The sequence below is a fragment of the Helicoverpa armigera genome, chromosome 13 (assembly GCF_030705265.1).
Source record: "Helicoverpa armigera isolate CAAS_96S chromosome 13, ASM3070526v1, whole genome shotgun sequence".
In the NCBI taxonomy this organism is placed as follows: Eukaryota; Metazoa; Arthropoda; class Insecta; order Lepidoptera; family Noctuidae; genus Helicoverpa; species Helicoverpa armigera.
The window spans coordinates 6,326,630-6,346,687 of NC_087132.1; the positions used below are offsets into that span (position 1 = coordinate 6,326,630).

At 35.7% G+C, this 20,058-nt stretch overlaps 1 protein-coding gene across 1 annotated transcript in view; it reads right to left on the reverse strand.

The window, feature by feature from the left end:
• Positions 1 to 17,780, reverse strand: part of LOC110376160 (uncharacterized) — a 59,767-nt gene extending 41,987 nt beyond the window's left edge. Inside the window, exon 1 of the mRNA XM_021334545.3 lies at positions 17,448 to 17,780. Coding sequence (XP_021190220.2) covers positions 17,448 to 17,520 — 73 coding nt within the window. The 5' untranslated portion in view covers positions 17,521 to 17,780. The remainder of the gene's footprint in view (positions 1 to 17,447) is intronic.
• Between the last annotated feature and the right edge of the window lie 2,278 nt (positions 17,781 to 20,058).

A 20,058-nucleotide genomic window follows, 5' to 3' on the forward strand; every position in this document is an offset into this window, starting at 1 on the left:
GATGTAAGTTAAAAGTGCGTATTGTGGTTACTCAGAAGCCAATCATTATTTTTTATTCTGATATGTTGATCACATACATGTTACATGATCTTCGCATGCTGTTATTGTACGTATTATTTTTCAAAAGAGTAACCATGGAGTTCCTTGCCCGATCTTCTACAAGGAAGCTACTTTTGGAATGGGCTCTTAGAATCAAACTTATTTAAGGCCTAAATGCAATAAATGATTTGACTTTAAAGATGATTGCTTTCTATTTCGAGGCCTGACGAGTGACGACTGTTTCTGAAGGTTCCTGCGAGAGTTCCTTGTCGGCGGAGGTGCGGTTTGTACATAAATATTTACATAATGTCTGGGTCCCCGACGTCAGCGGTGGAAATCAGTGGCGGCGGCCATATTGTTTGTTTTGTTATTCTCTTCTCTTGCCCTGGATTCTATTCTGTTTCCGAAAAAAAATTGTCAAGCCGTAGCTTGTTTTTGTTAAGAGTAAAATTACTGATTTGGTTATTTACCTCCTGTATTGTAATTTTTCTTATAGGAAGCTAGGAGAATTTCTAATGATGGAACGTAGTTTTTTACGCATTTCTGTGGAAACCCCTTAGGGTCTTTTTTCTACCGGTGAATTTTTTATACGACCGGCAGTTAACAATGGATTCATATTTACGAATGTCCCCAGTTTTCGCTAACAGCTGCTACGTCAGCAATGGGGGACGGTTCGTTTGAAAGTTTATTTTAGTTGCAATACAAAATGTCGTCACTTGCTTGATAAATGTCAGGTAAGTAGGTCAACCGAGGTGTAAACGGGAGCGTGCAGCAGTTAAACAGTTTTATTAGTTCAATGTTCATTGAATTTTTATTCTTTGACATTTCGCCCTAACTGTCTGGATGACATTATCTTTAAACTTAATCGAAATCAAAGTCTCTGTAGCCGAGCAATGCTCTACTACAATTGCAAAGCTTGAATAACTAATTTGCCTGATTACATGCATGTTGTAGCAACGTGTACCAGTAAACAATTCTATGTACACGTCGCAAACAATGTCCATATGTCCAACCAAACGCAATATATGATTATTTATTACTCTGTGACATCCCTACATAAATAACTATATCAGGAAGATAGTGAATGACAGCCACTACCACAGTAAAGAGCGCGATATTTGCGCGCGTATTTCACGGAACTAAAATTTGTCTACCAAAACACCGCGCCGGGGTTTACCCTTTGATAACTTGAGTGTTACTCATTAGTTTCCCGACATTGATAAACTTGAGTCGTGGAACGTCGTGGGGTGCTATATTTCATTCAGGTGACCTATATAGAAGTGTGGTAAATGCTGGAGTGCTCAGTCCTCTCGCAAATTGCTCAAGTTTGAGCGCGTTAACCCACGACACGATTTAGCAAATATCGCTCAGATGCAAATCCGAGTCTCTTGTGGTAATGCCGCGAGTTATTACATCGTTCGAACAACGCACAACTTTGTCCATGAATGTCGCCTGATTCGAAGGTGCGATGTTGCGACGCGAAGCAAACTATCATTTGTTGTTGTGCATAGTTTAAATGTCTTGCCGACGATAAGATCACCTACATATTGTACTAATGTACAATGTTATGACTTCCTTTACTGTTTGTACAGTTTGTGATACTGGAGAAAGCACATGGAAGCACATAAATTCGAAGATTCGATTATGCATTATATTTTAGATGAGCATGTCTAATTGGTCCGTGAAGATTTTTTATTTACTTATACAAATATTTATTTATTACAAATATTTATTTAAATCTCAATACCTATTTCTGCTCATTTTGAAGTAGCATAACCTACTCTATATTCACCATTCCGAAAGAGTAAGGCCGGGTTACGATATCTGGCCACAATAAAAACGCTAAAGAGTCAACCGACCGCAAAAATATTGTCTCCGCTGGCGTCTAAAGTAAGTAGAAAGCCAAGATAAGAAGAAGCGAGCATTGTTGATTTTAGTATTCTGCACGAGTTTTAAGCTAACACGTGAGATTCAGAAACCGAGAAAAATCTTACCTTAGAATATTTACTAATGCTCTAAAATAATACAAAATGTAACATGAAAATGGAAGGTCCCAATTATTTATTAAGACTGCAGAGATGTTCTGACTAATCTTTATGAGACGGAATAATGCATCATTCGTTTGGCTCCAATGTTGTAATAAATAACAGAGCGGAACGAAAGCCATCATTTGGCTCATGGTAAGGGTCCTTCATCTAACAAAATACTTCTGGTTGTTGAGGGTTGACAGAATGAGAACAAAAAGCTCATTATTGGAGCCCGGGCCGAGCGCTACTAATACTTGTACACTTACAATAAAATTACTGGCTACGCTGGCTACGGCTACGGCGTAGCGGAAGGTGCTACGCGATTTATGATATTGTTCTTATAGTTTATTTCATGAATAATATGCCCGGTAAGCTGCTACGAAAGGAGGTTTGTCTAATCTTATGGTATATTTTTACTTCAGTGGTTGATTCCGTTTTTCTTCGGGTTGCAATGTTGTTGGAAAATTAAAAATTTTATGAAATTAAACAGAAGACTGTCCTAATCAGTAGTTCCAGCGTTCAATAGAGGGAACTTTAATAATTTCGCTACTAACAGTTGCTAAAAATAAATACATCACTTTATCTGAAATATTCAACAATTTAAGTGCAATAAATGTTCCTCATATTATTCTCCATGAAAAAAATGAAACGACAAAAATAACCCACCACGCTCAACTCTGCCGTAGTCCATTCGGCCTACAACCGCCATTCACTTACTAGGGAATATTTTTACCTCTGTATAAGCTATTCTTGCACGAGCATAGTCAACGTCGATCTAGAGGGAATGTAACGTATTGTGTTTGGGCTTAGTAATTGGACCGCGGATCCCTATGGGAGTAAAGTGCACATGCTTCGACAAAGTTTTCGTATCAATTATATTCTAGGTATTGGAAAAGGTTCCTAACAAACGGTACAATCCACAAAACAATTTATAGTGAAAATATTTTCACGTTCTATTGGAGTTTGCTGTGAGTATATTTTATTGTAAGGAGAAATATTTTGAGGGAATGTTACATTTTGTCTACGACATTAGAAATATCCCTTTAGATTCTACGAATGTATTTATTAATGGAATCAACACGAGACTGGTGTCGTGCAAGAGTGCCGCTTAGTTCGATACATTGTATCGGTTTGATCACATATCGTGTAGTCGGGGATGGCCGGAAGGCGCGCTGCATACAAACTGTCACAAAGAGCTGCAGCGTGTGCGATTTTTATTATTTCAAGTGCACAGCCCGCAGCCGCCGCGCCACGTTCGATACCCATTAGAACAGTTCGCTCGCTCCGATACTAAACACATTAATATTAACTTGCCGACGCTACTCCACCTAACTACACTCAATAAAGATGCATTTGCTTCGATGTTTTCTTGAAAACCTCGTTAGATATAATGTCTGTATGATATATTACCCACTACACTCTGTCTTAATACAACTTCTATAATATTTACGACGTGTACTTTCTGCATTACAGAGACATGATTAAATGTCAGCTCCGTGGGTAATGAATTTGAATTTATGTTGAGAACATGGTTCACCTAGCCAAGTTTTGCGAAGTATTCTCATCTTGATGAAGGATAAACATGATAACAATATTATGTTTATCTTTTAAGTATTTTAAAGTACATAGTTTTCAACCACTAAAACATTTTCTTCGTGGCTAAAACTCCGAAGGGAAATCCACAAAATGTTGGCGCTTGAAAGAAAATATTCATAAGATGTCATTGGGTAATAAAAAGGGGATAAGATTACATATTTACATGAAGATATTCCAGTGGTTATAAATAGGGGTGTAACGTGTTGTGAGCAGGTGATGCAGGTGATGTCGGTAGGTGGGGTTCCGCTTTGTGATAAGCTGTTCCGATCGACAGGCGGTCACGCGAGCGTGCCGCGTCGTATCACCTACACTAAGCACTATTACACACACAATCAATTACCTTGTCATTGCTTCGTTTAATGGACCCCGCGGTTACAGTGTTGTCCTGCAGCGTTAAGTTTGTAGTTTCAAATCATATTTGCTTAAACATACAATTGTTTGTCAACGCTATGAATCTGTGCGGTTTGATAATTGCCTCAATTTCGGGATTTTGAAGCTTTAAAATGTTGCATTATTTGTGGCTGACAACAGTGATTCGGAATGAAACACATCGCCCAAAGGATGATCGTTATCGAAACATAGTCGGAATTCTGAAAAAGCCCGACCTTTACATTTTTTGATTTATTTGTAATCCGGTTGTGATCGCCGAACTTGAATAAATATGCAATCTCTGAACTTATCTGATGTTATAGTATACTTAAGAGGACGAATTGGAATTTTTGGCGCCAAGGATCTCAATTTTTCTCAGTAAATACAAAACGGATCAAAATACAACTTGGTTACCTGAAAGTTCATGATATAAACCTTATTTTGTTAGACGTAGAAACATGATTAGGTAACTTTTATAACAGAGAAAAATATATCAAACATACCTCTCTTTAAAAAGAGATTCACATATTATGGGCAAACGGGACCGATTTAAGCCTCTTAACTTTTTTTGTAGTAGAGTATATACATACTCTTTAAAATTGTAGAAGGAATTTTTATCAAATTATCATTTTTCAATAATAAAATTACAAAACCATTTTGTCGCTTACGACTTTTAGTTATAAGCTAGCGCGCGTATTGATATCCTCGCCCCGCTCAGACGCTCCGACCCCTTTTGGCGCCTTAGGTGGGCGTGCCGGTTATGGAATTATTGTTGACCAATTCGTCGCCTTAACAGCAATCGTATGACGCAGCAAGGAGGCAAGGTTGCAAGAAGTTTATAATGTAGCAGTTACATAAAATGCTCTGCAGATGTGCTATTTGAATGCAAGTTGCAGATACAGCGCTCCTCTCCATAACCAGATATTCGTAGCAAAATATTTATAAGCACTTCATCTATCCTTCGCTTGAAACTATTTGGTTTGGATCCAAGTTTATGAAGCACGAAGACGTTACCTATTACGCTAGTCGACTCGATAAACGGTTTATGAAATTGAGTACTTACCTTGCAGGTTTACTCGAATTTAGCAGTGGCAATTTTTCACTTGAGCTACACTCGTGTTTAATAATCGTAAACGAAATTTGTGTTACCGTCAGTTACTTATTAAGTGCTTAATTTTATAACATTGATTTAATTGGAAAACATTATTCAACAAACTAAGCATAAGTTTAGATCGTCCGAGATAGTAAACACAAACGTATAGTTCATCAGATTTCCAATTTAACCATGTTGACCTCCAGGAACGCCAAGAGGCGCTGGCTGTATCGAATATCACGTTAATGTTATAGTGGTAATGCCTTGAACTATCTTTATAAACACGCTTCTATTTTTAGGTGCGAAATAGTGAATGTATAATTGTGCATAATTTCAATTGTGAGTAGATCTGCAACTGATTGAATGCCACTAATTGGAGAACAATAGAATATCAATTGTATCTCGCGTGGATCCGCGCACCGGCATACAAGGGGTTAAAATACAGGTTTATAGAAGAAGAAAGAAGAAAAACATCAGAAATCAGGACCTGAACAAAAATTTAATAACAAAAAAAGAAAGGGCAAAAACATAACTTTAAAAAATCTTAAAGCAACAGAAAGAAAGTAAATCTGAAGTTTTCTTCGAAGTGAGATAGTGTGTAACCAGTAATTTAATTCCGAGATGCCACTCGGTAACCGTGCACTAACAGAATACGAAATAGAACAACATTGATTCGGCTCGTTACTGCGGGGCTCCAATAAAAAGGCCGAAGCAATTCTGCGCTCGCCCCTCGAAGCAGATCATCAACGTGAAACAATCAATATTTGCCGTTCATTTCCGATAGTTGTTTTATTGATTTGCTTTCATTGAATCCTAGCTCGAATATTACGTATCTAAAATAAACTTATATTACTTTGGTATTCTGTGAATCAGTTCTGTTTCATCTTCCTACGAGATACCTTAATCCAGTACTTTCCAAGTTATGTTTATCCCATTGGTACCATGATTGAAGGTATAAAGGATGATCCTTTTAACTCCGTGTTGCTCATAAGGTATTGAGTTTTTGAGTGATTCTGCTAAATTGACGACTGGTGGTTGGGTAGCCAAGCTCAGCAGTCGCACATGACAGACCAGCGAGGCAAAGCAATTTAAAATACAGATATTGTACAATTATGTAGGTACAATAAATTAGTTGAACATGGTTTGAGCTAAGAATAAAATAATGCTGTACCCAGTTAATTTTTATGATTCTTAGAAAAAACAAACGCTTTTATGCATTTAGTTTCATTAAGTCAAACTCAAAGAGTTACTTCTGTGAATAATGCCAAGTTCTACACTTTATCAACTAACAGGGACCAAACAAAACCTTTACCTATGTAGGTACCTTTTCTTCTGAGGTTAAAGTTTATTTCTTTTTTCTGTACAAAATAAAAAAAGTTATCAACTGAGTGGCTGCATGTGCCGTAGAAAGGTCAATGTTGCTACAAAAAAAAAAACTACCTATTTCTATATTTTCAAAGCTAGGGTCGATGCTACCTAACCTATTCAAAGAGCACCCACAGACGAAATTCCGTGTAACTTTGTGAAATTTGAATAGAAAATGTTTAATTCAATTTTGTCATTTTTGTAGGCGTTCAATAAGATGTTATTCTGGTCTTAGAATAAGGAGATTTATTTTTAGTCGTTACTCAGAAAAAGCGTTTTCAATTTACGGCGCGCTCCAGAGAGCTGTCTGAATGTTGTTTCATTTTATTAAAAAGGTATCGAGTGGTTTCATTCAATAAAATCAGTACCTAATATAATTTATTTGATTTATATCAAATAATATTTCAAAAGTTTACTTTTTGCTGAAAGTTAGATTGACTCATGACCTATTTAATATATTATATATTTAATTTAATTTAAAAAATAAACGTAGATTAAATTGAAATGTAGGTAATACTACCTAAATACTAAATAAATACTTATTAAGTTTTTTTAACAATGTTGCACTAAGTTTAGCAACCAAATAATGCTTAATTCACTTTAAGACGAGGAAGACCGATTATTCACAATTAAGTTTTCAAGCAAACAATCCTGAATAGTTTAGTTTCGGGTTCGAAATCTCTCTTCTCAGATCAATCATTTAATTTAATTTACTTTATGAGGTAGGGTTTACTCTCCGGCTTTTGTTACGAGATAACCAAACCCTAACGTAAACCAAGCAAAATAAATGGCGGCACTTAGCTACGATTTATACTACCGATGCCATTGCTAGACGTGCTTCAAACATTTTATAAATGTTACTAGATGTTGCCCTGGATTTCACCGATCTTTTGTTTGTATTTTTTTTATTTTGAAATCGGAAAACTAGAAATTGGTAGGTGTGATTAATAAATGTACGTCATAAATGTATATGAGCATACATAAATGATGAGAAGAATGATTATTATTTTACTTTCCCCAATACAGTATTTTCACTGTTATTGAGTATTTTAAGACTGTGCAGATTTTTTCATTACTACAACCCATTTTGATATTTGATACTGGTTTTTTTGTTCATACTGAGCGACTATGTTTGATAAAAATGCAAGGTGCACATCACTAGAATTTCGAAACATCAAATAAAATTTCTTGTGAAGGCGTTAAATTATTAAAGTTCAACTTACCTGTAACCTGCGGGCCTTAAATAAGAAACTAAAATATACATGCTCTCTTTTATATGGCTTGCAAGAAGAATAAAAAACCTAGTAGGTAAGTGTATTGAATTGAATATTGATAGCAGAAATGTCACTGACCGCAAGTGTAAACACTTACTACTATTACTTGAGAAAGCTTTTAAAATAATTATATACCACCAAAATTGTGTTGTGTGGGTATCCACCACTTATTTGTATGAACTGTGTAGGCACTACAATTTATACTGGTCACCTTTCCCAAGTGAGACAAATGTTGTTTCTTCCATAACCGTAAATATTCTGCAGTATATCAAGAAGTGTGCATAAAATGTCGCTGATATTCGGAAGGTTTGTAAACTTGAGACAACTCTCGCAGAAACTATTTTAAAAAGGGAAATATTTAGTAGGTAGTCAGAAAAGTCAGAGTTTAGAGGCCAAAGTTAGGCGGGTAGTGGGCCAAAGCCCGAATCTTTTCAGCTGTAATAACATTACTTAAAAATAAAAGACTTCCAAGTAAGTTTTAAGCAAAGAATCGTTGAATAACATTAAATCTATTTTCATTATCCTTCTTTCATTCCAATTCGAAGAATGTCTAGAGTGATTGCCAATAAAAGATGATACGAACAAGAGTTTTTTATTGCACTTTAAAATTTTAAAGGCGTTAGGACAACTTTGATAAATTGATGCTGAAATAATGACAGTACTCTAATTTACCAGATACATTAAGAACAGACTCATATTAACTTAAGCTCGTGTTTTTCCAATAAATGATAAGTAGGTATTTATTCATGCATGCTTCGATCCGTGTAAGCTTTTAGTCACGACAGTAACGCGGTCAGACTTTTCTTTATTTTTATATAATTAAGTATTCAGGTTTTTGAAAAAGTATATCAAGTTACATATAAATAGGTTAAATATTTCAAGTTTACAATTTAATCTAGATTACATCTCAGCTAACACCACGTTTCTTGATGAAGGGTTCACTGTTTGAGATATAACTTCGTGACAAAAGGGTGCCGATCTGAGGCGTTTAAATGTACCCCGCTCGGCTTTCTATTACGCACCTCCGTATAATTTTCAAAGCGGCCTATCTCCCTAATTACACTGTTATGGTCGTAAAGCAAATTACGCGCGGTGGGTACATTGTGCTATTCGTTTGTGGGCACAACCCACACATCTGGGAGGGTACTGTTATAGCACAGTTTCCTACACGGTCTGTTTAATCTGACCCTCGCATGACACGCTGGTTTAAAACTAGTATCCAGGTAATGTAGTAAAAAGACTAGTATTTGTATTAGCTAAGGTGACCAATTTTCAATTCAGCTACCTTACCTTTGTTAATTTGATAAATGGATGACCGTTGCTTCAGTACGTTACATCGAGCAGTTTCCGGCGCCCAAGGCAACAGGAAACTGGAATAGTCGAATTTCCCGTAAGTCTGTGGCAGTCTCTAACACCGTACCTGTGTATATTGTATAGGTACATTGGTATGCGCGCCACCTAACACAATTTTTGCTCGACACTTTCAAGGAATTGAAACAGAAGTGTCCCCGTGAGCGATTTGGATGTTTCACAGAAATTCAGTACGTACAGCGTCATATCTTCCCTCGTTCGTGTTTTATTTCAGTACGTTGTCTTTTATTATCTAAACTGAATTGAGCGTGATCGTGAACGCTATTCGTTGACGAACTCGAGCGGGGAGCGCTCCGTGTCGCGCCAAATTGATTGATAATCAGGAACGGAATCACTATACCGTACTCCGCCAGGTAACGAAGGAACATATTGCGCTACTAGCTGCGGGGAAACTGCATTACGTTTTTACTACCTACATTACATTCGTTCATCAAAAATGTAATGAAGTGTTTGCTGTTTATTTACTTTCGAGATAACTCACGGAAAAACTTGTTTGAGGTTTTTCTTCGTGAAAACGCCAACGACCCCATGGACAGAAGTTAGTTTGTATGTAATAAATTATTGTGTTTAGGTGTGTTGCAAACCACAAAGCCTGTTTTTCTGTAGCAGGCGTAGAGGTTTAGATTTTCTGTTATCCCTTGAGATTCGTGTGCCTTTCGTAGTCACAAAGAATTTATAAGCAACGTTCAACGTAATCCAATGTTGTATGAAGTTTTGTTTGAAATGTTCTGTGTACCCTGATACCTGTTCCCCCTTCTTTGTTGCCTGAGAATGTCGAATCTTTTGTGTGCCTATATCAAAACTTTGAGAGAAAAATCTTGCCAGAATCAATTTTAACTTAGAATCAGGACGAAACGCTTTCATCAATGTTGTTAAAAATAGACCATTATTTTGTAGGAATAAAGGACAGATACTTGAATCACACTCACTTACCTTGGAAAATAAAAATGTATTATTACCTTTATCTTCTATTCTGATTGACTAAGTACAATTATGAAACTAAACCCTTCCCAGTCACAGGTTATGAATAAGGCATTCCATATTGTTTTAGGTCCTGAATCAGAATTACAATTACAACGCACGTGTTTGCTTGGGATATAATTGAATACAAATGAGCGGTTGTTCTAATGTCATTTATTTAATTAAAACACAAGAAGTGGGAAATCTTGGCTGACGTGACATAAAATTATGATATGTGAAATATATGAACGCGGGATAGTATTTTAGAAATAAATTGTTGTTGTCACATTATAAATTCCTCATTGGGACAATAAACACGATTATTATGTCCGATAAACTGTTTTATGTTCTGGGAAACGAGTATATCTCTCTCAAAACATGCAATATTATTGACTGAACAATCATGTTCTAGTGATATAAAGTACTATAAACTATAGCCTTTGTTACTCGGGAAGAGTGCAGCTTTTCAACATCATCCTCCGAGCCTTTTCCCAACTATGTTGGGGTCGGCTTCCAGTCCAACCGGATCCAGCTGAGTACCAGTGCTTTACAAGAAGCGACTGCCCATCTGACCTCGTCAACCCAGTTACCCGGGCAACCCGATATCCCTAGGTTAGACTGGTGTCAGACTTACTGGCTTCTGACTACCCGTAACGACTGCCAAGGATGTTCAATGACAACCGCTTTCAACAGTGAAAGAATTTTAAAATTGGCCTAGTAGTTGTTTATCCAAACAGAAATAAAAATTTTCCGTTTTATAATATTAGTATAGAAAAGAGACCCTCACCCGCTAAAACTAAAACAAAGCACATTGTATGTACATTTTATTCCTGACTACAATATTCTTTATCCTATTCAATGTCAAGCTACGAGGTGTTCCCTATAAGATTCGAAGGATCGACGGAATACCATACCTCTATTATTCAGTTATCCTTGGATTTTTGGTAAGCAGTCCGTATGTGTACCCGATTTTGTCAAACACAATTTTTGTGGAAAATAGGAACAAAATTCTAACAATGAGTAATAGAGCTATTGTCGTAGGAATAGCATATATTCTAGGTACGCTAAATATAGTGTAGGTAAGTATAATATACTCGGGTGTAATGAAGTTACGTATTTGTGTAATCGATCCAAAAGTTCCGAATATTATCAACAACATGAAACTTTGCCTCTTTATAACATTTCTAGGAATTATAGTTACCTGTGGGGTAACTTTTGTTTGTTTTAGACTAGGCTATTTTAGTTTATTGTGATTATGTTAGGCAGTTTCGAGTTCCGTTTGAGAATTGAAGCCAGGAAGGGGAAGATGAAAATTTTACCCTATAGCATACACAATTCGGTTGCTCACCATGATTAACCCGTTGTGTGTCGAAGCGCCGATTTATGCGAGACACAATTGATTTTCTATCGTTTTGTAATTAGCGACAAACAAGCAGTGAAAGCACCGGTTTTCACATAGAATGTCAAATAGATTTTTTTCTCTTCACACTTTATGACTAATTATATTATTTTTATGTCAACAAAGATCTATACGATCCAGGTAAAGATCCGACTAAATATAAGTTATAGTTAATACCTGAAGAAGACACATACTAATTACTATTATGTACTATTAACGTCTCAAGCGGTCTCCTTTATTAACATAGTTAATTTAAGTCTCTAAATTCTAAACTAAAGTACTTGCTTTATTCCAGTTGTTAACTTTCATTAACACTTTAATATTATTTAATTTATTTGATTCTGGAGTTACGATTGTAAACCACAATAATATTGTAAATTAGGGGAGAGAGTTTATCGGTCTATAACTAAATTAGAACTGAGAAAGTTACAAGCTCTTAGTTTTAACAAAGACACATGGAACTTCAAAAGTGTTAAAGTTATGAACATTTGTAAAACAAATCTTGGGTACTAAAGATTCAGCATCAAAATAATAACTGTTACTATGGACTGATACAACCCAACAATTGTTTTACCTCTCTTCTTATCGAATGAGCTGCAGGTTTAATCACATTTCTAAAAATATCTTTACTAAAAAATTCATCGAACCGAAAACTAGAATACGAAAACCTACTTTTCATACACAAATACACAACACGTGTATAATACATACAACTAGTTCAACTAATAATACTCCTTACGTCTTATTTCAAAGAAATACTATCCATTGTATCCTGATAAGAATGACACGTTAAAGTTATTTATTGGTCGTGACTTGTGACTTAGGTTGGCACATAGGTATTGTTCGAATAAACACAAAGTTACAACACGCCAGTAACATGGGTAGATTGACACCAGTTCACTTCAGTCCGTCTCTTTACTTTGTTTTCTGTTCCCTCGAGGGACCTCCGAGATACAATAGTGCTGTATCTCAATATTGACGTATCGATAAAAATAAAAAGGTACACACAAAAACGTGTGTAATCCATTAATGTTAGTGGTAACCAAAGACGAATTCTGCCGTAATTTAAAGATATATTAAAGTTTTGAGGTTAGTTATTTTAATAAGCAACTTTCTTTGTGCTTTCAATAAACTTCAACTATTTTAATATAACAAGTTTGCGCAATACGGCTTTATATAAAGGGTGGAAAGTTTGTTCTACATGTTACGAGTAGTATATAGATTTAACAAAACGAGTTCACCGAGCTAGGTTGTAACATACAGACTACCTAACTAGCAAGCAAATATATACTATAGGTATCTACTGAAGGTGTGAATAATGTAATTAATGGAACACGCGACCCAAACCAATAATAGTGTTCCAACCCACCACGATGTATTCTCAGGAGGATAATATAAAAAAATAAAATTAACACCACATCGAAGCATATCGATTTTATTCCAACCCAAACATGTAGGTAAGTAATCTAGCAATTTTCGTGAAGTATAACGCTCTTAACTAGTTTTCCATCACGGTTTGACAAAGTTACGCAAAACTTAAGCGCCTACATAAGCTTGGTACAATATGATTAACAAATCCGCAGTACGTAGGGTGTACAATAACATTATGGAGATGTAGTGCGAGGAAACCCTCGAATATATCCGAGTGAAACAGGGGCGCGCCACTTTCCTTAAGCGCTCTTATGGGATCTTGAATCGCTCCGGCGCCAAACTTATTTCTGTATCACGTCAAACTTATAAGTTAGGAACGAATGAGTTTGCGAAGGGAAAGGCTACTGAGCAAGTAGCTCATAGGTTTTCTTTTTCTTTATTTTCTTAGTTACGATGTACAGGGCATTGAGGTCATACTTCATCTTCTGAAAGTACTGTCTGTACAGAAATATCTAGTTGATGTGAACTATTTGCTTATCTGTAAGTTGTCTGAGGGTCTTGCTTAACATGTCATACTTAGTAGAAATTGTAAAATGTTTAGAAATATGTAACCATTGAAGTCGTTAAATACAGTGCCTTTTATATAGACAGCTCACTTAATTTGATAATTATTCGTACCTACCTATTTTGTGAAAAGATCAATGTCTTAGCATTCAAAACTTAAATCAATTTTACACTTGCAAAATATAGGCTGATGAAAACCGTTGACCCAGTTCAGGTTTTTTAATTAGAATAAGGATTTCATAACAAAATTGCATCGTTAAACTTTAACGACCAGAAGTGGTTGTTAAAAGGCGCTTAGATTGTTAAGATTCTTATGTCAGGACAAGCCAAGCTGGTTTTAATGGAATGTCAGTTCGCTTGACGAGTGATAACAAATCGAATTACGAGAAAAATCCCGGCTTTCAATGAACAAACAGTATCTGATGTTAACGTGTTATATTTACGTTATAATAGCATGCAATGCAAGCATTAGAAGAGAATAAAGCAGATTGAAAATTATAAGCTAGGTTTTTAATATGATTATGGCAAAAAAACTATTGTGATTAAAGTACTCGATATAATGGAATTGCTATCTTAAAATCTGTTATAAAACAAAGAACCAAAATCATGTGCTTAGTTACAGGCATTTCACGTTAATGAACGACTACTGAAATAATGACACCTTACAACATGGTTAGTTCCCAATATCGTGACTGATTGCCTACAAACGATAAAATAAATGCTCAGAAGAAAATCCAACCGCCATTACAGTTTCGTGAATAAACTTGGCTAAACATGTATTTCGGGAGGGTCTCCAAGTCTCCGCAGAGTTTGTGAGTTTGCAGCCACCCACTTTGTCTGCTACCGCACACTCACCTATTTTCAAAAGTTTTACTAGTTGCTTAATGATGTCTCCATTTGTCATGTGGGATAGCCAAGAATAGTTCGCGGTAACTCTTCTAATTTTATCACATAAAACTTCAAGTGGTTATTGTCGAAATTAGGCTCGTACGAAAACTTTTGTGCCTAGTTTATCGTGTGGAACCTTACCACAGTAAAGGTCAGATAAGTACGTAAGCTGTAAAACTTTTGTGTGGTTTAAGCCGGGACAAAAGTACTCAGACTTAAGTCTTTATGTGTATGTATTATGAAAGTTGACAAAACGCCGTATGTTGGTCTTTAGTATAGACAGAAAAAAATATTACCTGTAGTACCTATACTTTGCTGGGAAATACTGGTGGAGTGAGGACTTGTTTCCTAATGCAAAAACCTCTTCACTACTTCTAGAAAAGTACTGGTGAAGCTGCCAACTTCAGTGCATTTAAATATTTATATTTAAATACGTGAAAGTTTTTTAAGAGGACAAGATTTTGATCGACGGTACACTATTTTAAATATTTCTTTTTCTCTGTAAACTCAAATACGCAGAAACTAATGTGAAGAGAAGTTAAACCCAGTTGAAACTATATAAGCCTGATAGCTATCAACAATTTCCATGTTTTCTATCATGACTAAGTATTCACAACTTATAGGCCGACATTCATCACTCAGGCTCAATTTCTACACTTAATTGAGCTTAAAAACAAAATCCATTAGAAAGTTCATCAGTTTACACGTTAATTAAGTATACTTAATGGGGCCTCGAACTGATCGAGGCCACAGTTTACGCGCGATACCTTCAAAGGAAATTTAATGACTTGTATCATAGAATTAAGGGAAAGTAATTTTTCACACTTTTGTACTCGCCAATTCATTACATGTACTAACCACACCCATCCAATTACTAAATCAAGATTTTAATAAACAATATTTAGTCTCGCAACTGCATGAAAATATGAGAAAAATGTTGAAATACCAATCTTTCAAAAATGTATATATCTATGTAGCGTGTACGTGATTCTATTGCAGATGTCTGCCAAATGCAGATGGGTTTACAGCCGGTTTGCACTACGCAAGTGAATAAAGTCGACGAAATAATCTTGAGCGAACCACGTATGAGGAAACTCTTTGCACCTGCGATACTACACCACCTCTGGGCAAACGTGTGTAGTAAACCAGTTAATTCCTATAGTTATGTTAGCCAAGCAGTATTTTATGTTACATGTCAGTTGTAGATTGATTTATTTCGTCGGAGGCAGCCGCTGCCTTCCTCGACACTGTTTAATGATTCATTTCTGTGGAGACTCTAACTATACTTTGTGAGCACAATAGCTGCGGGAAATAAGCTGGAATTTATAGTGCGACCAACCGTTGTTCGGTTTTGTTTCTACAACGTTGAGAGATAATTCTCAGTGATTCGGGCTATTATTATTAAGTGTTTTATTGTTCTCGGTCACCTTTAACAATTTTGATAAAAGGGTGATTAAGCCTATTGTGAGAGAATCGTGATAAGGCGGTATTTGTAGAAATTCGTGTTGTTTAATGGTGGATTGTCAGAAGGACAATTGAAATCGTTTTATTGATACACAAAGCGAGCGAGGTTCTTTAGCGATACGCAATTATTTCCAAACTCATTTTAGACATAATCAAATATAAATAGCTGTTATATAGACTATGATTTTTGATGATTATAAGTTTTGGCACTACCGCAGCATTCCACAGACGTATTTACTCCTCTAAATGGTTCATTTTGTTAGATTAGCTTATTGGATAAACGGGATAACTCGTTATCTGTGCTACTAACAGCACTATTCATTAAACGTAGTATCTGTTTGTTTGCCATGTATTCCCAACAGTTTTCTGCTAACATAAAGTAAAAGATTTTAGATTACTTTCGCCAAGCGTCGCGTCGCCGACTAATTAGTGAAAATTAATTCGAATTTGTTTCGGTGTTTTAACTATTTGTGTTAATGCTTCGTTAGCTGGGAGCTGTACAATCAGCAGCAAAATATTAATACCCGACGCTCACCGGCTTACAAAATTGTTCCGTTAGAGCCCTCGTATTTTGGCAATGTTCGTTTCTGCATTTAATTACTGCTAAATCTTAGCATTCGCAATAAATATTTTTTGAATATAACAACGCGTGTAGGCGAATATTTGGTAAAGTTCCATATAGCAATCAATACTTTTGAGTAGGCGGAGACTTAAAATAACAACGGATATCTGTAGACTTTTTGTACTTGATTGTACCGTTGAGTCACGTATTAACGAAGTTAAGAGTACATATCTACTCGGGATCCGATGTTGTGATTGCCTTTGAAAATTAAGAGTGTTCCCGGCAGTTTGTTTGTTCGATTGTTCTTAATAAAATTAGCAGTCATCGCTATACACACACAGTCATTTATGTGGAGTCCCTTCGTTTGTTGTTTACGTCGATATTTTATTCGTGTCATGTACCTAGACCATAAATATTTAATCACAAAAAATGTAGTTCCATGTACAAATAAATAATTCATATAGAATGGTGTGGAAATGGGAAAGCGGTAAATTGTAGCAATTTCGTACACAATGATTCATTACTACGTATAATTACAAGAGCAGAATAAAGAATTATTTAAGGTGTGACAAGTCTCCAAGATGAATAAAATTTGTAATCTTGTCGAATATAAATTGAATGGATAATAGAATCGGCTTTGTCGAAAGCTAAATTTGGTTCGCTGAAATCGCCTTCTTATGCTAATATTTAAAATAGACAGAGCTCCGTCCATCGATACAGTAGCTCAGCTGATGCAAGTTTCGAGTTGGTTTGCGATTCACTGGGTTTTAGCTAGACGGAACATCGCTTTGGATATTCTTTCTCGTGTCACGGCAAGGCAATATTTTAAGCTTTAAAGTTCTAGACCTGCGGCTCAATGCTAATAGTGTAAACTAACTTCAGTTCGGATCGATTGTAATCATGTTAAGAGGCCCATAAATACACGTTATTTAGTAATAGGTATATAATTACTGGCGAGTGTACTTTTATGTATCATTATTCACAATGTCGACGAGTAGCCTTGTCGGTTTGACACATGTGAGTAGGTATTAACAATGGGCTTAAATATTTATTAAACAAACAAAAGAGCATCAGGGTGAGGATTAAATTAGTCTGCGTGTCTTACCTGCAATAGCCCTTCCCAGCAACAGCGCGCTGAAGAGGATGGAGAGCATGCGCCCTCTCCCTCGAGCCACCATCTTGCAGACCGTGCGGGTTCGATCAACATCAACTGGCCATCATTGTACACACTTCGCACAAATCTTAATTATTCACCACACACTTATTTCCTTACACTCGGCACTAACATGGTCATTAATTGTTCTTTATTTCACTAGAGCGGTAGTTAGGAATTACTTCACTGTGATAACGAACCTATTTATTTATTTATGACTTTTAGCATTTATGCGAGCACGTACGTGAAAATAAACACCATATTTTTAATTAACTTTTTATAGATTTTGATAGTAAATACTGTGAATAATTAGTATATTTTTATGGTGAAAGTTTATGAATCGTAAATAAGTCGGTTGTCGTTAATATAATGCAGGCTAATTTATGAGCTTGCAGCGTGTTCGTTTAATAAGGTGTAGACAGACACATAATGGACTGCTTCAAGTTAGCTTTACCTAACGATATGTTTATTGCATGATAACATGCAGATTGCATGATAATAAAATATGCTTTTAAATGTAGGTATTAATTTATTGTGTACTAGTGATTGCTGTTCTCTAAACGTTATTAAGAATTTAGTATCATCACGTTTCTCACTCCAATCTCCAGAGACTGAACTAGCAGGTCACCTAAAATGTTATCAGCGTACCAGCTGTGAGGCTTTTTCATTCCATATTCGTATTCATAATGTCTCCCTTGTAATATAAAACCGAAAGCAATTGAGAAATCTTTAATCAAATCGGGAATATTGAATTACAACCGTCGTATATTTTAATCTTCGATCGATTGTTAGATCGATCAAAAATTATATGTTTGTAATTTACGTTGGACCCAATTTATCACTTGAAATTATTTTTGGCGTTTTTTTCTTAGATATTTAGGGAGCGCGTTTGGGAAAAACTCAATACTTTAGGTACTCCTTATTAATAAGGGATCACTTAATGGTATTAATAGTATAGGAATACCAATGACTCGGTGCTTTGAAATAATGTAAGCAAAAAAAATATATCGATTTTCTATTACAGGGCGTGAGCTTGTGTTGTCAGACAATTATTTACGGAGCATATTCCTTAATTACACACACGTTAGCAGTATAAACCAATGTTATAGACACTAGAATTTAAGTGCTCCAAAGAAAGAAACGTTAGTACTGAATCGTAAACTTGGCATCCATACAAAGTGAGTGTCAATTACATGAAAAGGGGAACAATATAACAGCTAGGAGCTTCAACTAAACTTTACACGAGGGTTAATTGTGTCCGTCGTATTTCTCTTGTTTCAGCAATAGACAGTAAAAACTTACCAAGTTGTAAACATCGGTCAAAAGGTACAGAAACAGAGACCACAGTCGCTACGTAAAGTTTTTAAGCTGCGAGGGATAAGACGGGATTTTTTACTGTTTCTCTACGAATAACGAAGCCAGTCTTTGATGGATTTGTTTTGCGATGGTAGTAAAATCTAGCCGTGTAATACTAACGGAACGTATTTCGCTTGAATGGTGTTAGGCGGTAGTTATGTGGGTATTATTACGGAATCAGATAATGACGCTCGAGCTGCCGAGTATCGGATACCGAGAGAAGAAGGTGAACAGGATTAATAGGCAACAATTATGAAGAAACTGTGCCTGTTGTATATTATGTGTTAGCAACGTTATATCTTTCTCACCATTTCTTGTTAAACACTGAAAAGACTTTCCTTATTAATTTATTTAATTGGGGAACGTAACTTCGGAAATATGATGAACATTTAATTAATTTCTTGAGAACTTTTGTTACTTTTTTGACCATTCCACATTGCAGTATAAGGCAAAAATGTTCATTAGAAAGTAGAAAGAAAGGCTTAAGAAATATGCAAGCGTAAAGAATATGCGGGGAATAAAAAAGAACCGAATACATGCAACCGAACCCCGATTTTCAACATGGTGTTTCGTGTCACGACCATTCTCGAGTGTTGACACGTCGACCGCCCGTAGATTGCATTTTGCTTATTATTCCACTACGTTCAAGTCAAAACGAGGGCAATTTTCAACAAACATAATATGGACTTAAGCCTCAAAAAGTTGTTTATTAAAACATATTATTATTAGGGTTAAAGTAGTTAAAGAACATTCATTGATTTATTTTCTTTTTGGTTACCGTAGATATCGTCCCTTAATCTACCTGTTAATAGAATCCACAACCATTCGTTATATGCCATTGCCAAATAAACTAGAACCCTGTTGTAGTTTAGAAATATAGACGTTTTAAGTTCAAGATACACTGGGCACTATACGATGTGCTACCTAAGTAATTAAACATTAATGTATTTACTAGGGAAATCTTTATTGCTTTTCATCACGTGTGGTTCAAGTTAGGTTAAAGAATTTGATTGAAGTCCTTTACGATAAACTTTAAAAGCTACGGGCACTAATGGTTTAAACACAAAAGAACATGGCTATTTTAGGAAATAATTAAAAATGTTATAAAGTTTGGTTCTGTTTGTGACGCCTTGAAGTTTGAACTGATCTGAAGAAATATAAATTACTTTGTAAATTGTGTTCAGAAACAAAATGTGCGTGGTCGTTA